This window comes from Pinus tabuliformis, chromosome 4_2 (genome assembly GCF_031772625.1).
Source record: "Pinus tabuliformis cultivar Carrire ecotype Pingquan chromosome 4_2, CPIR1, whole genome shotgun sequence".
NCBI classification, from domain to species: domain Eukaryota; kingdom Viridiplantae; phylum Streptophyta; class Pinopsida; order Pinales; family Pinaceae; genus Pinus; species Pinus tabuliformis.
The window spans coordinates 665105046-665117234 of record NC_142304.1 but is presented as its reverse complement, the minus strand read 5'-3'; the positions used below and the strand labels follow the sequence as shown (position 1 = coordinate 665117234).

The window sequence follows — 12189 nt, the reverse complement described above, 5'->3', positions numbered from 1 at the left end:
ACATTAACATTATCCATACCAAACACTATATCAAACTAGTTTTAGGGTGTAAGACCTTAAATAAATGTAATAGTATCATAGTGATATGCCATAAATCCCACCATAGTACTATGCCATTGTAATAATAAATTTTCGGGTAACAACTATGAGTAAAAGTGGGTCTACAAGGCATGAAATTTATACTATCAGCAAATTTAAGAGTGAGAGAGAATGTTATTTAACATTTCTAGGAATTTCACTTAAAACTAATTTTTAAATGTAAAAAAATAAAACAAAAACCAACAATAATCATGACGTATCCTATGCCAAGTTATGTCTAGAAATTTAAATTTTTTATATGTTGATTGATGACACCTCAATTAAGCTAGTGGATGCAAAGTTGGATTATGAGTATGTAGTTTTCAAATGTGGAGCATGGTTTGAGTATGGTCATTCGACAACCACACCCAAAGGAAAAAATGGAATTAAGAAAGAACTCCAAACATTTGGGGAGAAATATAAGGAAGTAAAACCATTAACCTATGTGGTGGAAAGGCATGGAAAAGAACCATCACTTTATCGAGAGAAATTCATCTAAGATAAAAATAAATAAAAACAAAGAAGAAGCTCACAGAAATAACATTGTAGAGGAAGTTGTAATCACAAAATTGGGCAAGGTAGATCCATCTCATATTACTCCTTTTGGAAAAAATAAAGAAAATGAATTCGAGTGGATAAGAAAAAAAAACAAAATATAACACTGTAGCTAATAAGAATACAACAAGAAGTCTGTTAAAGTAGATTGGGTGAATGAGATCACGAATGTTAATGCAACCCACCTTAATTCAAATCCCACCTAAATTGGGTGTGTGATTGTGAACTTTCCATGAAAAAATGGGATTTATAATAATATCCCCATAAATTCAAGCTCATGTCTTATGGGTGCAATTTTTTTTAATTATTAATTATCTGAGTTTAAAACAAAACAAACAACAAAAATTGAATAACTCACTCTATATATCAATCTCTATATCAAAATCAAGAAAATCTCTTGAATTATTAAATAAATAAAAATATATTATACAAATAAACCAATATATTATTTAATAAAAAATAATAAATTTTTAAATTAAAACTTTAATAACTATTATTAATAAAAAAATACATTACATAAATCCACTCATTACAAAATATGACTTAACTAGAAACCATGAAAAATAATTAAATGTTTTCATTACCGATGAAAGATAACTCAATGAGATACATTACAAGAGCCAACTATTGATAATAATGAAAGACACATGGCCTCAGTTTAAACATTGGTTATGTCAAACCTAAAAAATTTAGGAAAAAAAAATCCACGGTTATGTCCATTCTAAAAAATTTTAGAAAAAAAAAAATCTATTGTCTTGTTTGTTTTTGTTGTTGTTGTTGTTGTTTTTTTTTTTTAATCATAGAATTTTATATTATATGTAAATTTAGGTTTGGATAGAGTAAATATATGAGGTAATATATAATTATATTTATATATATATGAATTTTTTTATTTTTTTATTCCATTGTAAAAATCGTAACTTTCATTATGTAAGAAAATTACATGTTGTATATGCATGATGCATATGCTATAAGTGAGGCATGGCCTGTCAAAAATGAATATTGTTCACCTGTATCAGTTCAAAATTTGGTGCCTTGAGTCCACACAGGGAGGCCCAGTTTCAAAAAATATTTTTCATATTGTTTTTTCAATAAGAGTAAACTGTAGTAGAGTTCTGAGAAATAAACATGTGTATATTTATAGATGGAGACTGTAAAAGCATGAGAAAAACCATGTATCCAGGCTCCCATTGAGCCTACTGTGTAGCTATGTCCATGAAGGGCCTATGATAATACTGATAATGGGCCCCTTCCCTTTGTTCCTAGATCATCCAAGTGTGAGAAGGCCTGCTCGCAACCTCTTTGGATAGTTGATCGTCAATTGCGTTCCTTTCCCTAAAAATGCGATGGCATATGAAAAAATCAAAATTTGAATAAAGTCGAAGAGCCTCATCCAGGATATGTCTCAATGTGTAAGTATAGCATCTTGTTTTTTTGTTAAGCCAGTCACATACAACTTGTGAATCCGGAAATAGTTGCAATGTTGTACAATGTTTTTCCAATGAATATTGAATAATAAATTTAGCAGCGGATAGTTCAACAAAGTTGTTCGAGCCTCCTCCTAGGCCCATTTGTATATTGTAAAGATGGAGGTCAGAGAGATACAGGATGGCTCCCCCCCCACACCTCCCCTCCTACGCAGAACCATCAAAGAAATCCCAAGGAAGCGAGTGGTTAATGGATTCAGGTATAAGAGTGCGAGGCCGTGGGGAATTATCATCTTCCGAGATAAGAGTATAATCAAACAAGGTCCAAGCAACATTTAAAGGCCAGTGAGGGGACGCATTCAGGAATATGAGTCTGTTGCACGCAATCCAAATGGCCCAGATGATGAGAAGCGGAAGGTTGCAAAGTTTAGGCGGGACAACACTTGTCCACCAGTTTGTCCAGGCCTCCACAGGATTAGAGCTCTGCCACCTGATCTGTGTAGAGACTGTTGTAGTAATTGTCTACCAGAGTTCATAAGCAACTGTGCAATCTATGAACAGATGCAAGACAGATTCATCGCTGCTCTTGCAAAGACAGCACCAAAAAGGGCCATTTTGGGCTCGCTTGAGGAGGTTGTCCCCTGTGGGGATTTTATTGTTAAGGATGGTCCACATGAGAAGTTTGCACCTTGGGGGTGCTTTGAGCTTCCACAAGTGCCTCCACCAATGTTCAATGACTTGTGGTCTTCGAGCATCAGTTAATACCAGGTAGCCCTCCTTGGGTGTGTAAGACCCAAATTTCGATAGTGCCCAGATGATCTCATCTTCGCCATCCCCTAATTGGATGTGGGCGGTAGTGAGAGCCCCAATGTAGTCCTTCTAGATCTACACCCACTGCTGAGGAATATTTAAGCTGTGGGCCGATTTCCAAGCTTGCTAGAAAAGGGTGGTGTGCTTAGAATCTCATATGTGATTGATATGAGTGATATTCATTATACTGAGATGATTTATGATCTCAATAGATAGTCTATGGCCATCCCCACAGTCGATCCAGGGGTCCTCTCCTATCCTAATAGCTGATTCGGATTGGATTTTCCATGTGATGCCAGCTCTGATGATGTCCAAGGATTTAAGAACAACCTTCCATATAATTGACATCCCAGAGGAGTATTTGTGTGGCTGCCTTAACCAATCGATCGCATTGAGAGGGGCAATGTATTTGGAGACCACCACCTTGGTCCATAAGCTATTAGACGATATAAGTTTCCATCCAAGTTTTACTGCCAGGGCTGAGGAAAAGTCTTCCAATTTCTTGATGTCCCATCCAGCCCATTTCTTTGGAAGGTTGAGTGCATCCCATTTGACCCAAGCATAAATTCTTCCATTCATAATCCAATGCCTATCTTCGAGTAAAATTTCATAATCCAATGCCTATCTTCGAGTAAAATTTCTCCACTGAATTGTGATGTATTCCTGCAAGCCATCACTGGTATCCAAATGAACTAATACCCTTGTGTAGGCCATCATACCTGTCGTAAGGTAGGATTTGTCATGATTCAGGTATGAGCCCAGGAAATTCCCAAGTCTCCTGAAAACATCTTCAAACCAAAATTGTAAAGGTAGCCTTGGGAGATGGACCCATAGGGAACCGGCATTTAGCTTCTCGCATTCTGGGTCAAATAGGGGCGTCCATCTGCGCAGGAGCACTGAAACCTGTTCTATGTGCCAAACCGTAGAGAGGACCCAATTCATGTGTTTGACCCTTGCGAAATGGAGGGAAAACCATCCCCTAAAAAAGTATGGACGAAAGGAGGATCAACCAGATGTTGTCCTCAAACCTCTTATGTCCATTGCTTCAGCCTAGCTGCACTGTAGTTCCTCCCCCTGACTCTTCCAACCAAGACCCTGTCAACAATCTCCATAGTATTGCTCAACTGAATGTCCTCTCCAAGCCTTAGAAAAGCCTCAAAAGCTTTGGGTTTCAGGCATCACTGTATTTTAGTCGTTCATGGCCTATCTTCATCTGTGGGTTGCATTGGTGATCCGGATTTAAATAGGAACGCAATAGATTACAGAGATAACCATAAATACAGAGATGCAATAACCATAAACACATAGATGCAGCGGAAATAATGCTTCATTTCATTAATGGAAAATACTGAAATATGCTTACAACCAGAAATGGAAATAAACCAGCTAGGGCGATGGTAGCTTATCCCTGAGAAGAGATGTGCGACTACATGCCTCTGAACTGTTCCGAACTATGTTACAATGAGGCTCGAAGGCCTATTTATTGTTGATAAACAATGGAAAACCCTTCACATTCCAAAACCTAACCCTAGAAGATGAAACACCAAATTGTGGACCCCGTTTGGGTAAATTGGTACATCAATTTCCCGGGGTCGTAACTTTGGCATACGATCTTCGTTTGATGCGTACGATAGCTCGTTAGAAAGATCTATCCGAGTACTACCACTTTGGGAGGCAACATGGGTCCATGTTGCCCCAGATTCCCAAAAAAACGTCGTTTAGGGCCTCAAAACGGCTCCGGAAGTTCAGGACCCGAAAAACTACTAAAAATAGTAAACTGTGCTACAATTTAGGAAATTGAAAAAGCTGAAAGAGACAATTGTGGGGGTCCAAATGGGATAGGTGGGTGGCCACCAACATCCACCTGGATCATTCCTCCCCCCTTAGGAAGCAATGGTCCCCATTGCGTTGAGTTCCTCCATCTGCTGAACTTGTCCTGCAATCTCTGATGTGTCCAGTGATGGTGGGAAGCATGGTCGACGATGGTCCACATTGAACATCTGGTGCAAGAGAAGGAATGGAGGAATGATGTGCTCCAAAGCACTGTTCCCCATAGCCTTGGTACTGCTGTAAGGACCATGTCGGAGTGGTCTGAGCTTCTGATGGGTTCTGGTAAGGCGTTCTTTCTGTCGATGCAACCAGATTTTGTTGCCCACCTGAAACTTGTGTGGTACCCATGTGGGTGAGGAGAAGTTGTTCCTATGTTTTGTCATGACCGTATCCCTTTGTTACTGCTGCTGCGTGGAGGAACCCTTTGCGGGGGTCATGGATGTAGCAACGATCTTCCCGTTACTTTCGGAGTGAACCAGACAGATGAATTTCTTGGTCTGGGAGATGAGCTTGCTGCCTTTCTTGGTAGTGATCAAAGATGTGGCGGTAGGTGGGGCTACCTCTGGTATCCTGTATAATGAATTATTCAAAGAAATAATGACAGCACGAGGCCTGGACTCATACACAGCATGTCGCCTCCACAAGTATGGCTGGCCTAATAATACATCACAAACATCCAGAGGTGAAACATCACACAATACCTCGTCTGTGAAGGGTTTGATGCTGTAGGGAAGGCGGCACTGCTGGCGAACTTTTAGATCTCGTCCTTCGTGAAGCCACCCGATACTATACGGCTGCGGGTGCGGTGTAGTCGATAGGCCCAACCGCTTCACAACCTTTGCTGAAATGAGGTTCTTTTGGCTACCACTGTCGACAATGAATTGCAGTGGCAAACCCTTCACCCACATCTGTGAGTGGAAAAGATGCTCCCTCTCTTCTGGATTTTCGGGCTCATCTTTCTGGATCTTGGCAGTGGCAACAATGGCGCTAGGATCCGCATCAATGATTTGCTTCCCTTTGCCATTCCCCTTGTCAGGTTCTGGCTCAGGGTCAGAACATGCATCTGATTCGGAAGCCTTCAACTCGGCCACCAGCGACTGCTTGGTCCGACACTCACTTGTGTTATGAGTGGGACTCTTATGGAACTCACACCACTTTCCTGTGTCCTTCTTCGGCTTCGTGGTATTGTTCTTTTCTTGCGGCTTTGACGAGTTGTCTTGGGTCACCCCGCCTTGGCTTTGTCCTTTGGGCTTCGGATTTACAGATCCAAAGTCTCGCTTCTTCTGTTTGAACTTTTGTTCGATTTTGACAACGTATCGGTATGTTGTATCGAGTGAGGAGATGTTCAAGAACACCATCTCTTCCTGGATGTATTTATGCAGGTAGCCACGGTATTTGAGTACCAGATGCAGCTCAGAATCTTTGATACCCAACTGTGTGCGAAGGGTATGAAAAATGTTTGTGAACTCTGGCACATCTTGGTCTCGTCTCTACCGCAGTGTGGTCCATTTGATGTATTTGTCCTCATAGCTTCCGACAGGGTAGTACTACTCCTTGATGGCATCCCAGAAGTCATTCCAAGTGGGTGCAGCTGAAAATAGTGAGCCTGAACTTTCATCCTTCTGCTCGCAGTAGGTTTCCCACCAGTCCTTGACGTGGGGGGCTGCTTTGAGAAGAGCGAAAACAATCTTTTCCAGACTTGAAAATTCATGAACAGAAAAATACCCATCTAGCAGATTTAACCATTTATCTACGGCATCTGCGTCTATTTGACCCTCGAAGATGGGGATTTCAAAATTAACTTGTACCTTGAAGGGTGTGGCATTTCCAGAGTCGTTGTTGGAAGCCGATGCGTCGCCTCTGGGTAGCCGCTGAAGGATCTGCGCAAAGCTATCCATCATCGCGTTCCTTTGCCGCTCGAGCGCTTCTTCGAGCAAGATTTTGATAGGATCTCCTGCCCCCTCGTCTTTCTTCTCATCCGCCATGGGAGGCTGTCGGGATTTGCGAGGCTGGTCTTGCAAAGATTCGACCAGTTCAAGCCCTAACTCCTTATATCCCGACCTCGTTGGGGACATGCAAAGAAAAACAGAGAAAAAGCAGGCCGCTCTGATACCACTGATCCGAATTTAAACAGGAACGCAATAGATTATAGAGATAACCATAAATACAGAGATGCAGCGGAAATAATGCTTCATTTCATTAATGGAAAATACTGAAATATGCTTACAACTAGAAATGGAAATAAACCAGCTAGGGCGATGGTAGCTTATTCCTGAGAAGAGATGTGCGACTACATGCCTCTGAACTGTTCCGAACTGTGTTACAATGAGGCTCGAAGGCCTATTTATTGTTGATAAACAATGGAAAAGCCTTCACATTCCAAAACCTAACCCTAGAAGATGAAACACCAAATTGTGGGCCCCGTTTGGGTAAATTGGTACATCAATTTCCCGGGGTCGTAACTTTGGCATACGATCTCCGTTTGACGCGTACGATAGCTCGTTAGAAAGATCTATCCGAGTACTACCACTTTGGGATCCCAAAAAAGCGTCGTTTAGGGCCTCAAAACGGCTCCGGAAGTTCAGGACCTGAAAAACTACTAAAAATAGTAAACTTTGCTACAATTTAGGAAATTGAAAAAGCTGAAAGAGACAGTTGTGGGGGTCCAAATGGGATAGGTGGGTGGCCACTAACATCCACCTGGATCAAGAGGTTCACTCAAAGGAGGATGAGCCCCAAAATTAGGAGGGTCCTAAAGAGGCTCCACAGATAAAACTCCAGAAATGGGTTAGATCCCTGTGAAATTACCAGAAGGGGGGGCCGTGGAGGGCAACATAGGTTGTCGTTCCAGAGCAGAAGGCACAGGCTAACTGGATTTAGTGACAGAAGGGACACGGAAGCCAGTGGAGGGTGGAAAGGGTGTGATGCCCACCGAGAGACTTTCCAAGCCATGATCCAGAGAGTGGTCCACGAAAGATAGGGTAGATGGTGACAGTGGCTGAGAAGTGAGGTCCGCCAGCAAGGGGGTGGCTTCCGTGAGTGTGGCCATTGAATTCGAAGGACCTGACATCGAGGGCAAAGAGGTTACGGCATCCAAGAGCGCACTGTCAAAAGGGTAACCGCCTACGAGAATTTTTTGGGGATGGTTCCAAATGGGGATTCCCTCCAAAGGGTCGTCTGAATAGCCTACGAGCTCGTCCATAACCGTCGCTATATCCCTGCTCCAACTGCCTGCAGATTCCTTAGGGAGCCCGTCACTGGTGACTGGGGGCAGAAGTGGTAGAACAGGAAAACAAAAGGTAAACCCTTGTCAGTGGAGGGGGAAGATAACCGTGGCGACAAGGCTATAACACAATTGAAATGGGTCTATGCAGGAAAGTAGGTAGGGTAATGGGTAATGAGTATGGTCACCAGCGCAAAGGGTACCATCGAGGGTAGGTTTGCAGTAAAAAAGAATTACCAGGCTATCACACTGAAACCCTCATCAGGTACCCTCATCACCATCGCCGTCCTCCATCTAAATCCTTTTAGGTTCACTTTGTATTCATCTATGTCGTTGGTAAATACATTTTTCTTATGGAAGAACATGCATAACATGAAGATCAAATATGAGCTTTTTTATTTAGCAAAATTATAATTTTTTTCTAAAAAATTTTAAATTAGACCATAAAAATAAAGGTTTTTGTAAATATATATTTCATAAAATTAACTCATATAAAAAAAAAAACAGAATTTACATTTCATACTATTAGTGATTGATAATGCAATCTTTTTTCCAAGGAAAAGGTGTAATTTTCATTAAAATTAAAATTACATGTTGTATGCGAGCATTGTGTTATGCTTTCACTACTGTCAGTTGTTGGAGTTCTGTTGTCGCTTAAATGTTACAAAATCCTTCATTAAACTTGAAGGTGAAAAAAATATATACATATTGTTTGGTAGACTGTTCTACAGATAATAAAAACAAGACAAAGCAAAATAAAAATAGAGAAACCATTGTTTGGATTGATCCTGTCAATCAATCCTGGGAAACTACCTCCTCATATATATATGGCCTGTGATATATCTAGAAGAAGTCACCGTTCCTATATTCCTGTATTATCCATTGTCCTCTGCTCAACTGCGTGACCTCTTTGGAAAGAAGGTCAGCGACATCATTCCTTTCCTGTGTTTCCTTGCAACATCTGGTGCAATTGCTAGTTTATTTCTTGGTGTGCAACAAGGTTGGAATTTGGATTACTCTTTACCATCATATAATTTTTTTTTGATGTTTTAGCTTTTTATGTCGCCCTTCAAGAAACGTTATGTTTAAAATTTTGCCATTCAAGATTGATGTTTTGATAATAAATTAACCCTTCACTAATAAAGGTTTCATTAAAAACACATATCTATCATAAGAAAATAGAAATGACCATAAACCATAAATGACTTATTGAATTATCAATTTTTGTTTGAAATTGTATGGAACACTCACATTAATATATCCATAACTCTGAAATCAAATGTCCTTCTCTCATACATGCCATAGCATTTATATATATGAGATATTACTAAGGAGATCTTATGGCATGTAAAGATGACCAACAGAGTAAAACTATAAGATAAACTATCCTCTACATCCTCTCCACTATCATAATCACATGGAATCAATGTGGGGCTCCACTATCGAGAGTTTATAGTCAAGAAAGTACAATGTATTAAAAGTTTTTTAGTATTTCATAAGTGGCAACAGATGTCGTTCTTCATAAGCCATACATTTCAAAGCTTTTAAACGATATGTTGAGACACTCGATATCTAGTGCAGATTCTAGTCGAAGCGACACTTTCACTGTTCCAAAAGTAACATTGTGACATAGAATAAATTTTATAAGTGAGAGGTGAGTCGGTGATATTGTGACAAGCCTCTCACCCAAACAATCCAATAAAGGTGGGTGGCCAATATACTTAAAGAGAGCTAGTGGCAACAAGCAAGATTGTGGTCCAAATGTATTAGAACAAGGAAGAGAAAATCCTTTAATTATGAAGATAAAATTATAATGCAAATTGTTAGGATTTCAAACTATAATAACCAAAGGATTTTATAATTATGAAGATAAAATTACAGTACAAACAAACTGTTCGGATTTCAAAATTAAAATTATAGTGCAAGCAAACTGTTCGGATTTCAAACTACAATAACCTATAATTATAAATATAAAATCACAGTGCAAGCAAACTGTTCGGATTTCAAAATTAAGTATTGTAGGAGCACTTTGTTCAAATTCCAAAGATCCTATAATTACGAAACTAAAATTACAGTGCAAACAAACTGTTCGGACTGCAAAATGCCCGTCAAATTCCAATCCTTGCAGGGTCCCGGGTGCTTTTTGCAGTGGTCGTGCAGAGTCTATCTCTTTTTGAAGGTTATTACATCAGGTTTTCCCACCTTCCTCGCCTGCTGATCAGGTGGTGTCTTGCAAGTTCGCCCTGCATGCCCGTTTGGAGAAGCTGTTATCTTCGATCAAAGTTCTGATCAAAGTTGGAGAAGCTGTTAGGTTCAACAAAGTTCTGATCAACATTTTCCTTGTCATTTGTCATTTCTACAGCAAACCGCTTTAACCAAGCTCCCATTGTGTCTTTAGATTGAAAGATGTCTCCGTCATCCATGTTTATAACTGATAGGTCTGGCAGAGTTTCAGTGTCCCTTACAGGCACACAAGGAGTTGAGCGTTGAAGGAAATTTCCTGTGCTTCGTGGAATCATGGGGGACCTCAAAGGGCCTGCATATTTCCAACAGCCATTTCCTCCACACTGTTTCCATTCATAATAAGATTTCAGCCCCAATATACAGTCAACAATCTTTGTCGTAGAACCCGGCCGCAAGCTTTCCTGCTCTAAATGAGTAGCTTCAAAAGTAGGTAACTTCATCTCTTTAGCAGCTACAAGAAAATTCCTAACATTCTCAAAATATTGATAAGCAGATAAAGGCCGTCCTTCAGGAGGAAGTGATGAAACATGATTTGCAACGACCTTAGACACTGCGCCTGGCTGAACCTTGTTGATAAGATTACATAATATGATCCCATTTCTCAAGCAAAGACGAAACTCCTCCTCAGATGGCTCGCATGGTATATCTAGAGAACCAACCATGCTCTTTATCCATGCCGTAGCTTGAAACCTCCTATTAGCTGCTTCCTCTGCTTTCAGTGAAGCCAAACGACCTTGCGATCCACTACTTTCTGCGCTGGAAACCTGTAAATCCGTGGCACTCCTGAACATATCGTCGGAAAATGCCTCGTCCCTTCTCTGACAAAACGAATTTCTGGGAGGAGGATAGGGAGAAGTGCTGGAAAACAATGGGGGAGGGACCCTGCTGGGAGTAGAATCTGGTTCCAGAGACATTTTTTCCTCTTATTCGACAAATCTCAATAGAAAACTGAAAAACCGCAACTGGAGAGGCTTGGCCCTGAATGCGAACTCAATCAGTGCGGTTCAGCGAGTGGGTATGTACCATTTACTACAGATACAGCGACTGATCAATCAATCGAATTCAACAAGGCCTTGAACTCTCGATGCTTTAGGTAACTTGTTTTCGTTCGCGAAGAGGACTGTTTTCGAAATGGGTGCGAGGGCAGAATGGGTGCGAAAGGAGAATTTTAATGGGTATTTCTTTAGTATTAGTAGAGAAGACTGAACAAGTCCAATCCCAACAGTCAAGTGGAATGTTGAGCCCTCAAACACATCCGAAGCCGACGAGAAGCCCAACGACCTTAGTCGCATAAACACGTCATAACTTCCCGTGGACCTACCTTGGCTCCGATAATGCAATCTTTTATAATTGTGTAATGTTAATTTATTTAGCTTTAAAGAATAAGAACCAATCTTTTATAAGTGTGTATTGTTAATTTATTTAGCTTTAAAGAATAAGAAAGGAGTTGATTTCCGGCCTGCAGTATACCGTAAAACTGCTTCTGCTTGGCTAAGAGCTCGTCTTCCTCGGACGTAAGGAAACAGGTTAACGGCCCAAGACCTAAAGGCATCTGGCAGGAGTGAAAGCCTGCTCCCTTACGGACCACCAGCGGGTTATTACAGGTGGCGTGGTTTTCCTTGATAACGGTGATGAGTCAAACCGACATTCGCGGATAGCAGCCAGAGATGGCTGTCCTCACTGTTGGTTTGACACCTGAGTTTGATAGGTTTTGCCACCTTCGGAAAAAAAGAAAGGAGTTGATTTGAGCATCGATTTTTAAATCTCTCAAATTGAATTTACAACTTTCATCAACACATAAGTTGGTATTTTTATTGAGATGACAGAGAACACAGAGAAAATGGAAATATGCTATTGAAAATAAACTTTTTAATACTTTCCTAATTCTTTTTGTCAGATTTTCTAATATTTTGTCCATGAGATGGGAGCCCTTCACTAAATGTTGAATAAGAAAGAGGGTCTCCCAAAACAATTAAAGAGCCTATTTCATTTTCTTTGTCTAATTAAATCTCCTATTAACAA

The 12189-nt window shown here is 40.4% G+C and overlaps 1 protein-coding gene across 1 annotated transcript in view; it reads right to left on the bottom strand.

Moving 5' to 3' along the window:
• Positions 1–11081, bottom strand: part of LOC149171166 (uncharacterized) — a 62314-nt gene extending 51233 nt beyond the window's left edge. Inside the window, exon 1 of the mRNA XM_089425863.1 lies at positions 10291–11081. Within this exon, the coding sequence (XP_089281989.1) occupies positions 10291–11081 (791 nt within the window). The remainder of the gene's footprint in view (positions 1–10290) is intronic.
• Positions 11082–12189: the final 1108 nt, after the last annotated feature.